This window comes from Lepidochelys kempii, chromosome 19 (assembly GCF_965140285.1).
Source record: "Lepidochelys kempii isolate rLepKem1 chromosome 19, rLepKem1.hap1, whole genome shotgun sequence".
Lineage (NCBI taxonomy): Eukaryota > Metazoa > Chordata > Testudines > Cheloniidae > Lepidochelys > Lepidochelys kempii.
The window spans coordinates 10,039,090-10,060,432 of record NC_136398.1 but is presented as its reverse complement, the minus strand read 5'-3'; the positions used below and the strand labels follow the sequence as shown (position 1 = coordinate 10,060,432).

The 21,343-nt window shown below is 45.8% G+C and overlaps 1 protein-coding gene across 7 annotated transcripts in view; it reads right to left on the bottom strand.

Annotated features, from left to right (window-relative positions):
• Positions 1 to 21,343, bottom strand: part of RPS6KA1 (ribosomal protein S6 kinase A1) — a 67,092-nt gene that overhangs the window by 3,549 nt on the left and 42,200 nt on the right. For 6 of the 7 annotated variants that reach the window (XM_073317374.2, XM_073317377.2, XM_073317375.2 and 3 more), the window contains 17 exons: positions 14,472 to 14,588; positions 11,178 to 11,259; positions 10,776 to 10,856; positions 9,601 to 9,680; positions 8,905 to 9,011; positions 7,581 to 7,618; positions 7,314 to 7,456; positions 6,673 to 6,743; positions 6,160 to 6,248; positions 5,861 to 5,925; positions 4,544 to 4,646; positions 4,057 to 4,184; positions 2,898 to 3,023; positions 2,292 to 2,381; positions 1,366 to 1,524; positions 969 to 1,130; positions 121 to 197 (listed from right to left, as the gene is read on the bottom strand). In XM_073317374.2, the coding sequence (XP_073173475.1) occupies positions 121 to 197; positions 969 to 1,130; positions 1,366 to 1,524; positions 2,292 to 2,381; positions 2,898 to 3,023; positions 4,057 to 4,184; positions 4,544 to 4,646; positions 5,861 to 5,925; positions 6,160 to 6,248; positions 6,673 to 6,743; positions 7,314 to 7,456; positions 7,581 to 7,618; positions 8,905 to 9,011; positions 9,601 to 9,680; positions 10,776 to 10,856; positions 11,178 to 11,259; positions 14,472 to 14,588 (1,718 nt within the window). Of the gene's footprint in view, positions 1 to 120; positions 198 to 968; positions 1,131 to 1,365; positions 1,525 to 2,291; positions 2,382 to 2,897; positions 3,024 to 4,056; positions 4,185 to 4,543; positions 4,647 to 5,860; positions 5,926 to 6,159; positions 6,249 to 6,672; positions 6,744 to 7,313; positions 7,457 to 7,580; positions 7,619 to 8,904; positions 9,012 to 9,600; positions 9,681 to 10,775; positions 10,857 to 11,177; positions 11,260 to 14,471; positions 14,589 to 19,719; positions 19,861 to 21,343 lie in introns of those variants that run through there. The other variant, XM_073317376.2, reaches the window with a different exon arrangement.

Sequence of the window (21,343 nt, the reverse complement as noted above, 5' to 3'; positions counted from 1 at the left end):
GCAGAACTGAAATCTGAGTGAGTGATAGCCAAGAAGGGCAATACGGCCTCTGCAGCAGGGCACACCCATGAGCAATATACCCACAGATGCCGTCAGTGGGTAAACGCAGCAGGTACTTACCCTGCCAGCATCGTATAGAGGAGTATCCCTAAACTCCAGATGTCACATCCCTCATCGTAGCCTTGACGTTTTAGTACCTATGCAGAATAAGCCAAGGGAAAGATGTCAGTTTCTCTCAGAGTTCCTGCTCTGTGAGGCAATGAGCATCGGTTTGACCCCTTTGCCTGCGTGCCGGACTTTTCTACGGCTCTGTCAGGGTCAGGGGCTGAAGGCTGGGACTCAGCTTGGCTTTGGTTCCATGGCTGAAGAGGAAACATCTCAGGCATGTCAAAATAGCCATGGAAAAGAATCAAGCACGAACAGAATCACACTCTGCATATTAATTCTACTGGGAAGCCAGTTCTCTGACACCTAGATATACTCATTGAATTAGGTGGCCAGTACACTGGCTTTTCAGCCCCCTAAATGAGGGGCTTGTTTGCAAGCCAGCGACCCACCCAGTCCTGAAATGGAGGGTCACTGCTTCTAAAGCCCCACCAATAGAGCAAGTTTGTTAAGGAACCCAGAGATTGCAGGAGACAGAAATAAATCAGGGGGCAACTTCTAGACTAGGAAAGGGAGTTGACAGAATCATTTGGGTTTGAATTGTGCCAATACTTCACGAGGAGGCAATAGATAGAGGGTAGGAAAGAAAAGAAGCAGGAGGGTATGAAACCTAGTCCCAGAACTTGCCTCAGTTAGTTTCATACTGGGAGAGTATTTCCACTTTTGCCTGCTCCCCAAAGCGGGCCCTGCTGGCAGAGTGTACCAGAGCTAGCCCTGGCCAACATTTCAGCAGGTAACTAATGTTGGCAGAGAACCACAGCCTGATGGAGGACAGCGAGAGTTTCAGGTCATGAGCCGCTTACCTCAGGGGCCACGAAGTTTGCAGTGTAGCAAGGGGTCATGAGAAGGCCATTCTCAGCTCTCAGCTGCTTGGCAAAGCCAAAGTCACAAATGCGAATGCTCTCTGGGTTTCCAGACTCATCCACGTAGAGAATGTTGCTGGGTTTCAAGTCTCGATGAACTACCTGTGAAGTAAACAACAGCAGGTGCTGCTGTCACACACCTCTGGCAGCTGCACTCAAGGCTGCAGGTGAAGCGAATGGCACAGTCTTAGATTTCATGCCTGGCCTGTCTCAAGACTGAAATGTATCCGAACAGGCAGCTACTTCCTGGAGAAGGGGCAGGATAGTAGCCCTGTGCCCGCCTGCTTTCCACTTGATTGCGCAGGGACCGGTCAGCATCTCAGCCTCCCGTACTCACCCCTTGAGAATGCAGATACTCTACAGTTTTACAGATCGTGTGCAGCACAGAACTGGCCTCCCGCTCAGAGAAACACTTCTGTCTGAGGATCCTGTCCAGCAGCTCCCCTCCTCTCATCAGCTCAGTCACCAGGAAGACATGCTTCCCGTCATCATACACCTGCCAAAGCAGTCATGCTGGGGTTAGTCCCTAAAACAATAATGCTCTCTCTCTCTCTCTCTCTCACACACACACACACGTACGTTCTGGGGGCAGAGTTACCTACAGCCACGCACCCTGTGGCCATATTAAAGTCATTTCCTGCATGTATTATGTGCTGTTTAGTCGCATGCAGATCTAGTTGGAGGGGACTTTCACAAGCTCTTTAAAAAGCTGAAGCAGAGCCAAGTTTTGATTCACAAGTGGAGGGACTCCTCTACGCAGCCTTTGTTACCAGGCAGTGCTGGGGGAACAGGCTGGTTTAATGCTGTGTGCACTCTGCCTGGGATCAGGTAAGGAATGGAGCATGGACCAAAGAAGCGCTGCTCACTGCTGGAAGACCTGATGACACCACAGCCGCTGGGCGCACTAAGAAATTCAGTGATACTTCAAGGGAAAGTAGCTGTGTATGGTGAAGCAAGCTATGGCTTGAGAGAGACAGCCGCTCTGAGCTAGGACTTGTAGCAATCAGGTGGTATCAGAAACCCACAGTGCACATCCAATGGGATGTTTCCAAAGCAGGCCGCTAGTACTTCTACCACAAGCTCTACAGAAACCCTCCATCTCCCCCAGCACATTGCTGGGGAGCTCTGACACCTCCCCAGACCTGCCACCATTCTACTGGGGGGTTCTCAGGAGCAACAGCTTCAGCCTCAGCAGGCAGGCCTGCCTGTGCTTTCAGAGACAACATCTCTGCTTCGGTGCACGTTCAACACGGTTACACTCACATCTTTCAGTGTGATGATGTTTGGGTGCTGCCCGTACCGCAGGAGGATCTCCATCTCCTCAGAAGGGTCTCGTTTACTCTTATCAATGATCTGCAGGAGAACACAGGTCAGTGTTAGCCAGGACTGGGGTCCTTCTGCAAGGCAGGTAGGACAGAGCCGTGTGCATGGAGAAACTACAGGCGGAGCGCGGCAGAATTTAGCCAGGTTTGAGATTCTAAAATTATCTCCACTCCCCACCTCCTGCTGTCTTGATTTCCAGAACAACTCATTTTACGGTCAGTTGTACATCCCCATGATCACATGGGGCACCACATCAGCCTTTGTTCAGGCCAAGAAGCACTCGATGGAATCCCTAAAGCCCAACACACAAGTGCAATTACTGAGAAGTCAGGTATGGTACCAAACTTCCCTCTCCTGGAACAGAAGGTCACTTCTGTTGGACCCAGGACCCCCAGCCCAGAAATCCAGCCTGGCTTCTTGCAGGATTGTACAGAGCCGCAGGGACAACGGCACTTCACTCCGTTTTATTTTCAGAGGCTGTTACTAGAGTAAAAAGGAAACCTGAGTGTGGGAGTGCACATGAGCAAGAGATGGCAGACTGCAAACCTTGACGGCATATTCCATGTTGGTGGATTTATGAATGCAGCGTTTACACACTGAATAGGAGCCCACACCGATCGTCTCCCTCACTACGTAGCCTTCATTAAACTGGAGGCTCTTGCCATGCAGCTGCTACAGTGGGATGAATGGAGACACGAAACAAGGAAAAAAAAGTGTTAGTTTAGGGAAACACCACAGTATCTGTACACCAACAAAATGGAGGATGGACTGACTGACTGCTACCCGCTGTATCACACAGCTTCTTACTCTCCCTGTCCTTGGCAGGGAGAATAAGAAAGAAGGGCAAATGCAAACCACATTTCTAGAGTGCCTTTCAGCCCAGAGCTACCACCCATTGAAATGCAACCACCTCTAAGGTGGGGGACAGCAGCCACATGGCACAGAGTTGGGGCAGGGCCCTGGTGTTCTTGGCTGAACAGTTCACCAGCCCGGGGAAGTTACGGAAAGAGTCACAGGATCTTCAGCATTCAAGCAAAGCTGAAAGGACCTTGGTCTTTAAGGCTGTAATTTTCAAAGGTCCCTAAGGGAGCTAGGCATCTAAATCCTATTTAATTTCAATGAAATCTGGGCACATAACTGCCTTAAACCCTTTGAAAAATCATAGGCCATTTCATCCGAAAGACCCACATATGGCAAGCTGCATCGACTCAACTGACTTGCCGCTGCAGGATGAAGGGTTGAGCTTGCCCCAGCAGGATATGAATCCTCTGGTCCTGTGCGTAAACATGCACGATTGGGTCAAACCTTTCAGGATTTTTGATCTTGTAGCATGTTGAAGTCTGATCTCTAGTAATCTTGCCACAGGAGGTTATGTGGTGACTTTACCTTGGCCCACTATAGGCTAGGTCTCTTCATTTGTAATAGGTGATCAAGAGCTGCCTTTTCTCCCCTGCCCTTCCTCTTGTTCACATCCACAGCCTGGCTAAGCTATTGAACAAATTCATACACGTATCTGGAATCCACCGGGGAACTGCTCAGGGAGTTTGCAAGAGGAAATCCCTCCTTTTCCACAGGAAAAAGCCTTGCCCTCAGGCTTCAGCCAGGCTGTCACTTATCAGCCCTCATTGTCTGGCTGAGCCATGCCAGGCTTCTGGAATTACCACTGCAGTTTAAGATAGGTCTTTCCTTGGTCTGGTCCCCTTACCTGTACCACAGAATGCAGAGGTGCCTGGGTAGGTTTGACCATGCCGTCCTCCATCAATCCAGTTGCCACAAAACTGAACCCTCGGAAGAGCTGATGGGCCCCCGCGCTTGGGGGAATTCCGGGGGAGTCTGGAATAAGTCAGGAAAAAGAGTGGTCCTGCAGCAGCCTGCCAGTAGCTGACAATTTACCCCTCGCATACTAAGAGTTATGGTTACTCCATAGTACTAGACAGTAGCCATACCGCATATTATTCCACAGCTGAATAGACCATTTACCCATGAGAGCCCCCTGCAGATTTTACTTCTGCGCCACCTACTCCTTGTCGAGAGCTGTAACCCTCTGAAGTCAGTGTTCCTCATTTTACAGTGAGGACAGGCCTAGTCCTGCTGGAATAGGAGTCAGTGTAATACGCCTCACCCCAGTACTGTGTGTTTATACAGCCAGAGCATCCAGTACCAATTTCCTGTTTACTGGGGTGCACACAAACCTTTCGGCGTACGAGAGGTGAACTCTGTGTCAAAATAAAAGGTGTCATCTGGTCGTGCCACTGCAGGCTTGAAAGGTGGTTTGATCTCCCTGCGATATAGCTTCTGCAAAACAGAACGCCAAGGATGCCATTCAGCAAACCATCCCTGACAGGGAGGTGTCCCAATTGGCAGACATTCCCAAACACCCTAAGGGGATGGATTTACCAGGAACGAGAAGTCATGAGGAGGAAACTTTACAAGCTGGAAATTGCTTGGTAGCGTAGTGAAGAATTATAGCTCAGTCAGAGTTTAAGTCTCTCATTGGAAGGCCCTTCCATGGAGCTGTTGAGTCACTTCTGTGGCAGAAGCTTGCAGTATTTCTCCTCCCTAGGCATCTGCTACCCAAGAGCCAAAACACCTTGTATCTGCAGGGAGCCAAGAAGCCAGCTATCCAGGAACTAGTTTATGCCACCAGGGTCTGCTGTGTCTTCTCTGCTCACTCTGGCATCAGATGCTGGGCCTGAAACCTACATCTAGGAACAGCTAGAGGAATTCCTGGCAGGGAGTTTTTTCCTTCCCACAGCCTTTCTGAATTGCTACTTGAAGATAGTTTGAGAGGTTCCCTATCCCAGCATCATGGGAGGTCTGTTCTAAAGCATTTCTAGGTCTTCTATAGCCTCCATCACCACAGTATCCGAATGCCTCAAGCACTAACTGGCCAGTCCTCAGATGACCTCTCCAAGGTACAGGAGTAGAGATGGGGAACACAGGTGCCAAGAGATCACGTGACTTGCTCAAAGTTACACAGGAAGCCTGTGGTAAAGCAGGAAACTGAGTTCCAGTCTTAGTCACCAAACCATCCTGGCCCAATCGCTTCAGCCAGATATTATTCTATTAGGACAGTTTCTGTCTTTCCAACTGTAGATCCATTCCTTCCAAAGATTCCTGTCCCTCAAGGATATTTTCCAATACCTCCGAGGCCATCCCTCTCCTGCTAAATCCCAGATTAGCTTCCACTGCAAGAGACGGATGATCTCATTTTGATCTGAATTCACACATGTAGGGTATTTGCCGTGACAAACATGATTTCTGTTCAGTTTCCTACTTCAGCCATCCAGGTGACTCCCGTTCCTTTTGTGCAAACACTGGTTTGGGGAAGGACTCTGACAGCTGATGAACAATAGGACACAGCCTGTTGACTGCCGGTCACTCTATAAGCATCTGTATTATTGCAGAGCTAAGTCAGTCAAGTGACTCATGCCTCTCCCCTTCATTGGTATGCAAGTTTGAGAGCATGTAGAATCCAATATCTAAGCAAAGAAAGGTTCAATACTCACATTCCAGTCAATGGTGGAGTAGAAAGGGTGACGCTTTATCTCTTCTGCCCCATCTGTACCAGAACCTGGAAGACAGACATCACTCTGGATTTAGTGCTATATACCCACTCCACTGCTAACAAAATAAGCAAGGCAAAAATCCACTGTGCAATGTGACTGGGTATTAGTGGGAATCAAGCTGTACTGAGATATGCGGGAGAACCTAGCCAAAATCCAAATGTATCTGACCTACTTGGACAACAGGAGCCAAGATGTTGCACCTGGTGCTCCCAGAAACAATGTAATACCAGATGTCTTACCTAATCTGTTGGCTGGATTTCTTTTGAAAAGGGCTCGCAGGAGACTCTGTGCTTCGGAGCTCAGGAACTGAGGCATGCCCAGCTTTGCTCTGGAAAGAAGAGAAATTGTGCAATTAACTATGAGTAAGTAAAACAAACAAACAGGCGCTGACTGCAGCTCCTCTGCCACCTAGCTTCCCACGTCTTCCCTTGACGTATGAGAGATAGTCAGTTTTTCGCTCAGTATTTTAACACTGTGCCCTCTGTAAGTCTGTTTATAGAAATTCTTGCAAATTAATGCCATTAAACTGTTATAACCCCCAGGATGCAAAATTCCGGACATCCTAGCATAGGGTGACCAGATACCAAGTATGAAAAATCAGGACAGAGGTGAGAAGTAATAGGAGCCTATATAAGACAAAGCCCTGAATATTGGGACTGTCCCTATACAATTAGGACATCTGGTCACCCTATCCTAGGAGCAGAGCAGCAAGCTTTGCCCCTGTAGAGACACTGAAGAATAACTCCTCTTACTTGAGAATGAAGGTCATTGTCTCCTTACGGTCTTTTCCCTGGAATGGCAGAGAGCCAGTGAGCATCTCAAACTGGAAAGAAGAGCAAGAGAGAAGGTTAAATGATTGAGTGAGAGTTTCGAGGAGCAGCAGATCCTAATATGCTTTAGGCAGAGAGCCCTGTAACACTGACCCTTAATAGGGTTAATGGTAATTTACATAGTCTTTCAAAGAACTCCTTAGAGCTGAAAGGGTCATGGATTGAATCGCCACCAGGTGGCAGCTCTAGATCCAAACAAGGAACACTAGCATCACTTCCAGTCTGAAATGAAAGTATCTTAACAAGAAACTTAAGTGGTCTTAATGAGACAAAATGTGACAGTCTTGAGAGATTGTCAGAAACCATCTAAATTCTACATGGAACAGCTATGAATGTAGCTGATCCCTGTGAAATTCGTTGCACTTCACTACTGATCGCTTTGGGCAGAGTAACTTATATGGGAGCTTGGAAACATCGGAGTGATTATTAGATCTTTCCCAGTTCAATAGTTCTCTGTTAGAGATACAGTATAACGCACAGAGATATTGCACCATCTCTCCAGAGCTGCCATTTAAAGAGCCACCATAAAATTAGGCTTCAAACATGCTAGTTAGCTACCATACCATTAATACACCATATGACCACCAGTCAGCGCTGTGGGTGTGGCCCTGACGATTCACAACTTCTGGTGCCATATATTCCACTGTCCCACAGAAGGAATATGCTTTCTTCTCATGGTCAATGGCTTCTTTACTCAAACCAAAATCTACACAAAAGAGAAAAACCATGAACACATGCCCACTTTCTACAAATAGAGGACAGGCATGGAAGAATGTCTGTATCTCAAGCTGCAAGTCTGCTGTAGTGCAAGATTTTTGGAGTCACCTTACCTGTGAGTTTGATGTGTCCTTCTTCATCCAAGAGGATGCTGTGAGAGTGAGAAGAGAGACAGGCATGTAAACACCAATGATCATTACCGTAACAGAGATATTAACAAGCGATCCAGCACTTTTTTCTGCTCCTGAGAGGCTAGTTAAAAAGCTTTAAGAACCCCAGAAACAGATCTTAACTCCACCACTTTCAGCCCCGATGGTTTAAACCCTTTCATCAAGATGTATGATGCAAAGAGAATGGCCCCACTTTCCTCCAGCCACTTACACTCTCCCTCCTAACAGGGATGCTTTGTGCAAGGACTCCATTATTTAAAATACCGTAGCATCTTGGAGCTCCAGTCCTGGATCAGGAACCCACTGTGCTAGGCATTATACAAACACAGAACAAAAAGACACTCCTGCCCCAAAGAGCTTACAATACAAGTATAAAGACAAGAGACAACAGATGGACAGACAGAGGACTACATGGAATCAATGAGACAACACTGGTCAGCAGGACATGCAGCTGCCTCAGCACACCCACGGCCTAACTGTTAAGCTTTTTGTAGGCACTATAGCAGAGGAGATTTGAAGAACCCCTACTTTTCCTTTGATGGCTCTACAGGGGGGTTTGATGCCTGAGCCTTTATACAGTCTCTTTGGAGTACTCCTAGTATTTGCTATTATAAGCAAGCCAGCATTTTAGTCAGCTAGAATACAGAATCTGAGTCCTTGGGTCAACAAGAAAAAGCAAAGCTTAAAAAGAAGTCTGCTATTGTCAGAAACAACTGCCCTACTATTCCATACTCCCCTGGAATCCATTCTCTCTCTCTCTGACTGTGTCTAGGTCATCTGATGTGATGTGCAAGATTCTGAGCCCAACCCTCAGGCTTCATGTGAACTGGGTCCCAAACGATTTCTGTGCAAGGACTATTCAGTTGCACAAGTGATGTGTATCTCTACAGAGGTCCTGCTTTTTGCATAGCCCCTCCCCTGGGGGACTGTTCATTGCTCACTATATAGCCCACTACTGCCAGAGTCAGCTGGGAGCTGTAGACTAGCACGAGTGCTCTCCTAGCCCAGAAGAGGGCAAGCATGCTGCGCCAGTGTTCCCAGCCCGGCTGCCTAGGAAGGGAAGGAGAAAGCTGGAGCCTTCTTCTCCTTCTCTCTTTCCACACAAGAGATTTAGGCTACTGCTACTCCTTCGTCCAGCCTACTTTCTCAGCTTAACAGGACGATGCTTTGGCATTTAAAGACTACAGACGTGAGATTGAGCTGCAGAAGAGCTGGCCCAGTGCTTTGTCATTAAATCAGAGGCATCGTAAAGTTCTGCTATACATACTTCTCTGGTTTGAGGTCTCGGTATAGGATTCCCAGGCTGTGTAAATGATCAAGCCCCAGAGCCAGCTCAGCTAGGTAGAACTTCACATCTTCCTCAGTGAACATTACCTGAGGGACAGAGGAGACAGACACCTGAGTTATAAGAAATCAGCCTCCCAAGAACATACCATGAAGTTGTTTCCCATCCCAAACATCCCCTCACCAACATACCCAGCCACTTGCTCCCTCTCACCCCTTCAGACTTGTATTTCCTGCTATCCTGAGATTAAACAGCACAATTAGATGTTGCTAAGCAGTGAGCTGATGTTAATTTAGGATCTTCATTTACATCAGCTATTGTTCTCAATTATCTTTACCTGTCACTTCAATTTGCAGATCAACTTCCCATCCCTAGACGCCTTCCTTGCCCCCTCCTCCATAGGAGCAAATCAGTTCAATTAAGCAGCTACACTGCAGCAGGACAGAGAAAGGGAGTCACTGGTTCCCATCTCTGTCACTTTACACAGCAAGAGACACAGCTCTAGCCAGTCAGGGCTCACCTCATCTATGTAGCCACTGTTTTCTTTTCCGATGAGCTGGAGAACAGTGCTCCAAATACCAGTGGTCCTCTGCAATAGGCACCCACTGTTGCCTACACTGGTAGAGCTGAACATGCACGCACCGTGAACAGCCCAGCAAGATCCCAAGGCATGCTCACCTCTTTGGAAAGCCGAGTAAAGAGATCTCCTCCTCTCAAGAAATCCAAGATGAGATAGAGTTTGCCCTCTGTCTGGAATGCTGAAACATAGGCCAGAGCAGGAATCAGTGCCCTTCTACTCATTGACTGCTTGGCAATGTCAGATACCACCCAAAGATGGGTGGCTTTAGGTTTTTAGATGCCCCACATTCCCACTAGGCTCAATACAGATATGGCTAGTGACTGGGTGTCAAAATGAGATCACCTGCAAAGTCAGCACTGGGATGGGAGAGGACCAAGAACACTAAGGCGCTGCAGGAATTGGCACTGGTGATTGAGTAGGTGATTGAGTATTTCTTCCCTTGAAATCGGTGCCTAATCAATGCATGCATGCTGCGAGGCAGTGACTTACTGGAAGTGCTGTTTTTGCAAAGGAGAAATAAGAGGTGCCGACCACTGTAGTGCACAAATCTCCCACGATACCTTTCCTAGGAGTAGGAGTGTTAACCCTGGGAACAAATTCTAGTACAAGGAGTTATTCTGCCTTCTTAAATCTCCCCTGCTGTTTTGGTAACTGCAGCACCAGCTGCCTCTGGAGCCACGCACAATGGAGAGCTCAGCCCCCTAGAATTCTGAACTTAGGAGGGAGGGTGGGGAATGGAAGGGAGGGGAGACCAGATCCCGGAAAAGACACGGAAAAGACAAAACTAAGCTTTCAAAAGGGAACAGATTCAGGTGCATCTGCTACGCCTGCTCTTCTGTGCTTAGATAGAACTGCACTGAACACACAAAGCCCAAGGGTTTAAAATTCATCCTCCTGTGTTGTTCTATTTTCCTATTCAATAACCAGGCAGGGCATGGGACCAAGATCCTATCGGAGGAAGAGTTCATTTTTAGGGGGAATTGTGCTTAGAAAGACAACAGGGCAATCTAGGCAGTAAGAGGGACAGGGGCTACTTGACAGATAAAGGCTCCTCCCATATTACTGCTATTGGCATAACCCTTCCAGACAGTATTTGAGAAAAATGCTTTGAGCACATTCAACAAGAATCTGTTGCTGGACACCTAGGGAACACCTCACCCCAGCAACGCCCTGCACCTGCAGTAGTGCATAGTGGACTGTTAGAAACTATTCAGGGCTGTTGCCACACACTGGCTCTGCCGTTCTTCTGGCCCAAGGCTAGCTGTGTACTCACCATAGTGCAGTTTCACCACAAAGGGATGGTTCACATCAGCTAAGATGTCCCTTTCCATTTTTGTCCTTACGCGATCGCGCACTGTGGAGAGAGATGCACAGTTCAGACCCTTCGGAACGGCACAGTGCCCCTGACACCAGCTATAGGGCTCTGCCTGCAGCCCCATGGCTTCTCTAGCTCTTGCCAAACTGTGTCTGAGCTAGACGGTTCCCCAGTCCCAGCTCTGAAGTGACTTTCCTTCTTGGAGCACCATTGAATTACTCTCTCCCACCTCAGTCAGTCAGCTAGCTGTGGGGAGATATGGGTGCATCACGACGGAATGGTGCGGAGTTTTCCCAGCACGACTTCTCATTCCATTTTGGGGATGTAGATGTGGATCAGCACGCGGAAAGCCCTTCTCACCTTTCAAGGTTGCTTTCTTCAGGACCTTCATGGCATAGAGTTGGCCATTGTCAGGTGGGGTGATTTTTCTTACTAAAAAGACCTGCATGCACAGGAGGAGAGATCAACTTGTGACTCAAGTTGTCTGGATAGAATTTTACCGCATACTAGCAAATAAACCCCCATGCGACTTCAGAACAGCGGCGAACTGCAGGGTCAGCAAGTTCAACGCTTTGAGCTCCGCAAGCAAAAGCCTACAGGTTTCCAGAGAGTCCTGGGGAGGGTATTTTAATGCTTCACCCTTCCTGCTCCCCATCTCCAAAGGAAGCTTGCCCTTAGAGCACTCCTGCCTCTGCTCGTCACACCTTTTTTCCTCCAACTGTCAAAACTGAAAGCAATATCTATTAAGAAGAAGAAAAAAAAAAAGCCAATCCCCAATACCGGTCATGACCCTTGGTACCGTGTCAGACTATATCAGCCTCAGGAGTACCCAAGCAGTCACAATAGTGTCCCGCTGTACTAGGAGATTTCCTGCTGACATGTGGATTTGGCAGCAAGACGGACTCCCAGGCATTCATGATTAATGCCATCCCTGACAGCTTCCCCTCCTTTCCAAGTCCTCATATACAACAGTGGCTGGATCCAGACAGGGAAATGGGGCCTCATTATCGGAGAGTGGCCATTTCTTTTGGCAGCATGAGAAATAGAGCTCAGAATCCTAGTCAGATCCTCAGTGACCCATGGAGATATCTGGGCTATTGACCAATGCAATATTGGCCAGTCTCAAGACTGTATGCAGCAGATTGATTTTAGATATGGATTATTCATGGGTTGAAAGAGAAGAGAGAGTTTAGGTGCCACTTTCTTCCCCCTCCATAAAGGGTAAAAAAAGATCATGAGTACAAGTGAGTGGAGGCCTTGGATAGTCACCCATATATAGAGTAATCTGAGAGAGGAGGGTGGGCAGAGTAACATGTGCTGGGTCATCATCTGAGACTGCTATAACATGAAATATACGGCAGAATGCAGGTAAAACAGAGCAGGGGACACACAGTTCTTCCCCCAAGGAGTTCAGTTACAAATTTAATTAACGCATTTTTTTTTTTTTTAAATGAGCATCATCAGCATGGAAGCATGTCCTCTGGGATGGTGAATCCCTAAATTCTCTTTATCCTGCCACATGGTTAGAGAGCCAATCGGAGAGCAGCTGGATGTTGCTTTGCCACATGGAATACCTACATTTTAGGGCTGTTGATTAATCACAGTTTTAATCGCACTGTTAAACAATAGAATACCAATTGAAATGTATTAAATATTTTGGATATTTTTCTACATTTTCATATATATTTTGTATTCTGCATTGTAATTGAAATCAAAGTGTATATTATTTTCAATTACAAATATTTGCATTGTAAAAAGATAAACAAAAGAAATAGTATTTTTCAATTCACCTCAGACAAGTACTGTAGTGCAATCTTTTTGTCGTGAAAGTGCAACTTACAAAAGTAGATTTGTGTTTTGTTACATAACTGCACTCCAAAAACAAAACAATGTAAAACTTCAGAGCCTACAAGTCCACTCAGTCCTACTTCTTGTTCAGCCAATTGTTAAGACAAACAAGTTAGTTTACATTTACAGGAGATAATGCTGCCCTCTTCTTACTTACAATGTCACCAGAAAGTGAGAACAGGCATTTGCATGGCACTTTTTTGGCTGGCATGCAAGGTATTTACGTGCCAGATATGCTAAACATTCATATGCCCCTTCATGCTTCAGCCACCATCCCAGAGGACATGCTTCCATGCTGATGACGCTCATTAAAAAAAAAAATGCATTAATTAAATTTGTAACTGAACTCCTTGGGGGAAGAACTGTGTGTCCCCTGCTCTGTTTTACCTGCATTCTGCCGTATATTTCATGTTCTAGCAGTCTCAGATGATGACCCAGCACATTTTCATTTTAAGAACACTTTCACTGCAGATTTCACAAAATGCAAAGAAGGTGCCAATGTGAGATTTCTAAAAATAGCTACTAACGCAAGATTTAAAAATCTGAAGCGCCATTCAAAATCTGAGAGGGACGAGGTGTGTAGCATGCTTTCAGAAGTCTTAAAAGAGAAACTCTCTCATGCAGAAACTACAGAACCCAAACCACCAAAAAAGAAAATCAGTCTTCTGCTGGTGGCATGAGACTTAGATAATGATAATGAACATGCTTTGGTCCGCACTGATGTGGATTGTTATTGAGCAAAACCCGTCATCAGCATGGACGCATGTTCTCTGGACTGGTGGCTGAAGAATGAAGGGACATATGAATCTTTAGCACATCTGGCACGTAAATATCTTGCGACACCGGCTACAACAGTGCCATGAGAACGCCTGTTCTCACTTTCAGGTGACTTTGTAAACAAGAAGCGAGCAGCATTATTGCCTGCAAATGTAAACAAACTTGTTTGTCTGCACAAGTGGCTGAACAAGAAGTAAAAAGAAAAGGAGTACTTGTGGCACCTTAGAGACTAACCAATTTATTTGAGCATGAGCTTTCGTGAGCTACAGCTCGCTGTAGCTCACGAAAGCTCATGCTCAAATAAATTGGTTAGTCTCTAAGGTGCCACAAGTACTCCTTTTCTTTTTGCGAATACAGACTAACACAGCTGTTACTCTGAAACCTGAACAAGAAGTAGGACTGAGTGGATTTGCAGGCTCTAAAATTTTACAGTGTTTTATTTTTGAATGCAGATTTTTTTTTTGTACATAATTCGACATTTGTAAGTTCAACTTTCATGATAAAGCGACTGCACTACAGTACTTGTATTAGGTGAATTGAAAAATACTATTTCTTTGTTTTTTTACAGTGCAAATACTTGTAATAAAAAATATAAAGTGAGCATTGTACATTTTGTGTTCTGTGTTGTAACTGAAATCAATATACTTGAAAATGTAGAAAACATCAAAAATATTTAAATAAAAGGTATTCTATTATTGACAGTGCGACTAATTGCAATTCATTTTTTTAATTGCTTGACAGCCCTAGTACATTTATTAGCAAAGATCTCTCCTTCCTCCCTCTTCTAATGAGAGCTTGTCAGAGCTCTCATTAGAGCCCACTGGAGCACTGTATGCACAAGGACTGCAAGAGTGGACCTCCAGGAGCAGACTGCTCCTGCAGCAGCACCTGGTCTCAGAAGAAACTCAGTCAAATTGTTATTCCAGCTATGAGCTGGTGGGAATCGTGAAGCCAGGTGCACTTCTCCCATCTCCTGGCCCCAAAATAGATTTAAATGACATATAAAGATACAGTAAGAAGCAAACTCACTTTGCCAAAAGAGCCTTGGCCCAGAACTTTGAGAAGTTCAAACTGCGAAGGATCAGCCTTCTCAGAGCCCTCCTTCACATGGTGTGTGATGTTAATTTCTTTCACGATACCTTCATCCTGAAATAAAAAACACATGGATGAGGAAGACTAAACCTCCAGAGCAGAGGAAAAGCCTCATCTGTTCAAATACAACTACAAGCTCTTGGGAAGCAGGACTGATCCCATAACACAAGCATCTCCTGCTTGCAACTTCTAGGGCAAAATCACTAGAAGGACTTCAGCAAATACCCTAGCACCTTACAAATATTTCACTCTTACCAAACGCCACACTCCATGGAGGAGCACAGCATGGGGAGGTGGTGACCAGCCCTCTGTGGAGAAAGAAGTGGTTCGGGACTATTTAGAAAAGCTGGACGTGCACAAGTCCATGGGGCCGGATGTGTTGCATCCGAGAGTGCTAAAGGAGTTGGCGGATGTGATTGCAGAGCCATAGGCCATTATCTTTGAAAACTCATGGCGATCGGGGGAAGTCCCGGACAACTGGAAAAAGGCTAATGTAGTGCCCATCTTTAAAAAAGGGAAGAAGGAGGATCCTGGGAGCTACAGGCCAGTCCGCCTCACCTCAGTCCCTGGAAAAAATCATGGAGCAGGTCCTCAAGGAATCAATTCTGAAGCACTTAGAGGAGAGGAAAGTGATCAGGAACAGTCAGCATGGATTCACCAAGGGCAAGTCATGCCTAACTAATCTAATTGCCTTCTATGACCAGATAACTGGCTCTGTGGATGAAGGGAAAGCAGTGGACATGTTGTTCCTTGACTTTAGCAAAGCTTTTGACACTGTCTCCCACAGTATTCTTGCCAGCAAGTTAAAGTAGTATGGGCTGGATGAATGGACTATATGGTGGATAGAAAGCTGGCTAGATTGTCGGGCTCAACGGGTAGTGATCAATGGCTCCATGTCTAGTTGGCAGCCGGTATCAAGTGGAGTGCCCCAAGGGTCGGTCCTGGGGCCGGTTTTGTTCAATATCTTCATAAATGATCTCGAGGATGGTGTGGATTGCACCCTCAGCAAGTTTGCAGAGGACACTAAACTGGGAGGAGATGTAGATACGCTGGAGGGTAGGGATAGGATACAGAGGGCCCTAGATAAATTGGAGGATTGGGCCAAAAGAAATCTGATGAGGTTCAACAAGGACAAGTGCAGAGTCCTGCACTTAGGACGGAAGAATCCAATGCACTGCTACAGACTAGGGACAGAATGGCTTGGCAGCAGTTCTGCAGAAAAGGACCTAGGGGTTACAGTGGACGAGAAGCTGGATATGAGTCAACAGTGTGCCCTTGTTGCCAAGAAGGCCAATGGCATTTTGGGATGTATAAGTAGGGGCATTGCCAGCAGATCGAGGGATGTGATCGTTCCCCTCTATTCGACACTGGTGAGGCCTCATCTGGAGTACTGTGTCCAGTTTTGGGCCCCGCACTACAAGAAGGATGTGGAAAAATTGGAAAGAGTCCAGCGGAGGGCAACAAAAATGATTAGGGGACTGGAACACGAGTTATGAGGAGAGGCTGAGGGAACTGGGGATGTTTAGTATACGGAAGAGAAGAATGAGGGGGGATTTGATAGCTGCTTTCAACTACCTGAAAGGGGGTTCCAAAGAGGATGGCTCTAGACTGTTCCAGTGGTAGCAGATGACAGAACGAGGAGTAATGGTCTCAAGTTGCAGTGGGGGAGATTTAGGTTGGATATTAGGAAAAAAACTTTTTCACTAAGAGGGTGGTGAAACACTGGAATGCGTTACCTAGGGAGGTGGTGGAATCTCCTTCCTTAGATATTTTTAAGGTCAGGCTTGACAAAGCCCTGACTGGGATGATTTAATTGGGGATCAGTCCTGCTTTGAGCAGGGGGTTGGACTAGATGACCTCCTGAGGTCCCTTCCAACCCTGATATTCTATGATTCCTTTGCGTCTAGCTAAAGAAAAGAGTTCAGTTTCTTTGAACTGCATTTCATAAGAGTTTTGAAAGCAGTTTTTTTAAAGCAATAGTGGCAATAATGTTTATACTGCTAAAAATCCCAACACACGGCATTGTAGTCATACAACAAGGATGTGGCTGGCAAGTCAGACACACACAACCCCATCTGCTCAGCAATCTGAGTAGCCCTGTCACAGGAGCCTTAGTGCATCTTCAGCACACAGGGATCCTTTTCTACAGCCTCAGCTCTTCTGGGAGATAGAGAAGCCAATGTCTGTATCTGACACGTGGTTTGTTTAAACACATTCTTTTACAGAGCTCGAGAGCAGACATGATCAGAAAATAATGAAAGGTGGAAGGAAGGTAAGTCACTACCTTCCATCTACATTTTCTTCAAAAGACTAGAACACAGGGCAACAAAGGACATTAAAAAGACAACATTTAACATGTCCCTCCCCACCTCTCAAACAAAATGTCCTGTGGAACTCCCTGCTACAAGACTATGAGGCCAAGAGTTTAGCTCAGTTAAAAAATCCCTAGACATTTATATGAATCAGAACATCTCCAAAGATTAAAAGAGGGGCATAAGCATTCATGCTTCAAAGCAGCTGGTCATTAACTACCTCGTGAACAGGAAGGAGTTTTACTTATAGTCAAATTACTTCATAATTGTAATTTTTTTAAATTAAACGAAGCACCCAATACTAGACCCAGGCAAAATTTGACTAAAACCATCTTTTTGGGGACCCAAAAAAAAAAAAAAACCAAACAGATTTGGCCACACCAAAATATTTTATGATGTTTTTTCCAGAATTGTTCCAGTCAAAGAAGCCTTTAAAAATGTCAAAACCTGCCCTCCGAAACATTGTTTTGACATTTTCTAAACAAAACAGCTCAATTTGGTTTTGAAATGACTTTCAAAATTTCCATTAATTTTAACGTAAAAAATGCTTAAAATTTCTCAAAATCTAAACAAAAAAATATTATTTGATGCCCCATTTGTTTTTGATTTTTCAGCACTGCCAGTGAACCAGAAAATCTGTATTTGCATGGCTCCATCTGAAATTCACCAGCATATGGAAACTCAATGAGCTGGACCTCTGGTCTGGGAATTACGTTCTGGAGCACACTGAAGACCCAATCTACAGCAGGGCTCAGAGACACTGGGTTTAAAAGTGTCCCTGACTTCCTAATACTTTTTAGTTGACTGTTAACATCTTGACTAAGTCAGGCTTAGAAACAACAATTCTACCCTATATACAAACCCAGTTTTGTACGGTTTAGTCCCTACAGGTTTTAAATAGAACAGTATTTAAATCAAGTTTAACCACCACCCGAGAGGATGGAGCTGCCGTGTAGTTTGGGCACTAGCTTGCTTTCCTTACCAGAGCTGCCTCCACCCTCTCTGAAAAGGTTCTCCGGAAGCGGGGAGATGCACACAAGGATGTGGTTGCCTACCTAAGTAGTGCAGCCTTTTCTTTCTAGCTGATGAGCTTTGTTCTCTCTAGACTAGGAAGTGCCTTTGTTTTCATATTATTGGGCAGCTCTGTTCTCTCAAAAACAGACAGTAGACACTGAATTCTGGTACCAACTGAAGCCTTTACACACACACACACACACCAGGTCCAGCAAGAGCAGCAGCAGGGCCAACTTCCCTGACATTCTCCTGCCTGTCTCATCCTTCTTCTGGAGGGATCAAACTAGAGGCAAGAAAGGTATTGTCTCCAAAACTCAGTCCTAAGCTTCTATGCAGAGACTGTCCATCAAATGGTCAACAGAGTTTGTGGGTTTTCCATTGCTGGCAGCTGTCCACGAGGGACTCAATCACCAACTCCTTTCCCATGCCAATGAAAAGCCATTCTCTAGGAACAGCTTTCCATCATCAAGCTGGTTTGGACTGAAATGAGCAAGGGGCCCTATGACACTATCTCCCAGTTGCTAAAGCATGGCACCCAAACCACCTGAAAAAGGACCCGGAAACACCAAGCTATTTGGGGAATGTCATGAAAGGTACTGGAGAAAACCTTCAGTCTAGGAGTACAAGCCTCAGCATTAGGACTGAACACACGCTGTTCTGACAAGTCTATTTTGTCAGACTGTAGAGAGTTTCATTTCCAGCACACTACTTTTGTGGCCAGAGTCACTTTTCTGGACCTCAGCAGTACTATTTGCTGCTCATAATCAAAGGAAAAAGATATAGCAAACAGAGTTCCCATTAACACGAAAGAACAAAGAAATAGTCAGACTTCTGGACAGCTTAATGACCCAGTTCAACAACAAGGAAGCAGTATTAATGTTAGGCTCAACTGTAGAATAGAGAAACAAAACTGGAGTTTCATGAAAACAGTAAGGAGAGAAAAATATGGACACTGATTGGGTTAGGTTAAGTTTACTACCAAGTTATATTGTCTGCCTCGTAGATCAATTTTAAATGAATATTTCCTTTACACACAGGCATTTATGCTCCTCTATATTCCTTCATTAAAACTGAGGGACTCACTATGGTAGGTACAGTTCCATGAACACCCAATAGCTGCTGTTCCAAGTCCTTCCAAAGGAGGTACAGTACAATTGTGCGAATGATCTTAACTTCAGTATATCTAGCCAACAATAAGCCCCAACTTGTTTAGTCCTAGATGGGTTTTCACCTCTATAGTTGTCTCTCAAGGCTGTCAGGCAGGGAAAGATTTGCATAGAGAGCCTGGCAACTAAAGCAGCTCAGTGAATATAGGAACTCCGGGAAAAATTGACATTTGCAAGGAGACCGAAATTGATCACATTTCGAGATGAAGCTTCAGAGATCAGCTAACAGCTCCCCTATAAAAAGGGGTGTTTTTAAAATGTTTTTGCCTGTCTAGTCCATTAAACCTACAAAACTACTGCAAGGCAGACAACATCATGACTGTTTAGAGCGTTAGTCAGAAGATCAGATTCCATAACTTGGTCAGTTGCAAGCCAGACAAGCAGCGGGTATAATAAGCAAGTCACAACACTGGCCAGTAGGAACAATCGCAGCAGCCAGACGAGAATAAGTGCATTATCACCGCACTGATCAGTAGCATTAACCGGCTTTATACCTGGGTGAAGGAACTTTCCTTCTCCAATGCTATTAAGCCAAAGTTACCCTGCAGGAAAGGAAAGAGGGAAGACCCAGAAGGCTGCATCCACAAATTGCAGCGACTGTTAACCCAACCAACACCAGTCCAATTGAAGTGAGCAGTTACAAACACAAGCTGAAGCCACAGCATCCTCCAGCAAGCTAGCTGCAGTACTAACCGAGCTGGAGAGCTGGCCTGGGGCAGGCAGTTGCAGGCTGCAGGGTTTTGCTCGGTGTTTCCTGTGCCACAGTGTGAGAAAGGCACAGATGCGAGGAAGCTTGGGGTCCCTCTCCATGGTCCATCCCGTTCAGCATGACACATCCCCAGTTACCAGGGGCTCTAGGGGAGCATGGCAGGCTGCTGGAATACACACTGCTTCATGGAGGACTTGAGACAGGCTTCAGGTTTTAGAGTCACAGGCTGGAGGAGCTGCAGGTGGTTAAAGCCCCACTGGCAGATGCGCAGTGAAGGCAGCGGTCTCCGATTCTCACAGCTAAGCAGGTTAACACTCCCACTCCCCAGCCGAAGCACTTGCAGCTGGTTTTTACACCTCTCAGCTTCTTGCTCAGATCTGACTCCTCTCTATTCAGAGAAGACTCACTCTCTCTGCTGGACCCTGCGGGGTCTACTCTAGGTAGTCTGAGTTTATGTGGGAATTCCCACAAAGGGGGAATATTTTGAGGTGTTCTTTACATTTTGAACAAGAGATAAAAGCCCCACATTAAGAAGAGCCTGTACAGTGATAACAATACTGCCTACAAGATCTGCAAATGCATCTTTGCCCCTCTGACTGGGCATGGAGAAGAGGATTTAGTATCAGATCCATCCTGGGGGTTACTCTCCTTATATAACCACACTGAATTCAGTGATAAATTTGGTCCGTAGATTTCCACACATACAACTCTTGCACAGCCAAGAGAAGGATGCCTTCTATCAAAGGGGAGGAGGCTTTGCCTAATCCCTTCCCGGAATCCTATCCATGATATTTAGAAGGCACCTCTGAAGATTATAAGTAAGCAACTAGCCATGGTTCTGCAGAGGCCAGGGCTCAAGGAGCTGCAAACAGGGACAGAACGGAGGTTAAAAGAATGTTGTGGCAGACAGAGTAGCCCTTTCGTCCCATCATTGTCCCAATTTACTTACAGGATGGGAGCGATTGTTCGGATTTAAAAAAAAAAATACAAAAAAACCATACCAGCCTCCTTTCATAGATACTAAGGTCAGAAGGGACTATTATGATCATCTAGTCTGACCTCCTGTACAACGCAGGCCACAGAATCTCACCCACCCACTCCTGCGAAAAACCTCACCTATGTCTGAGCTTCAAGGAGCAGAGACTCCTCCAGCAAGTGACCCATGCCCCATGCTACAGAGCAAGGCGAAAAACCTCCAGGGCCTCTTCCAATCTGCCCTGGAGGAAAATTCCTTCCCGACCCCAAATATGGCGATCAGCTAAACCCTGAGCATATGGGCAAGATTCACCAGCCAGATACTACAGAAAATTCTTTCCTGGGTAATTCAGATCCCACCCCATCTAACATTCCCACTCCCTCTTCTCCATGTTCCCTTTTCATAGCCCCGCATGCTGGGCTAAGTGGGCATGTTGCTCCCCATGTGAGCATAGAGTTATTCCCTCCAGTTATGTTTCTCTGTTCCAAGCTATTTTTTTTTTTTTTTTGCTTTAAAACTAGCCTAGCTTTCAAGAAGACATGAGCCTTTCTCCGTTCACTTCTGGAAATACCCCAAGGCTCTGGAGGTGTTTGGAGTTGGGATTTTAGTCTGAGTCTATGACCACTTCTGAC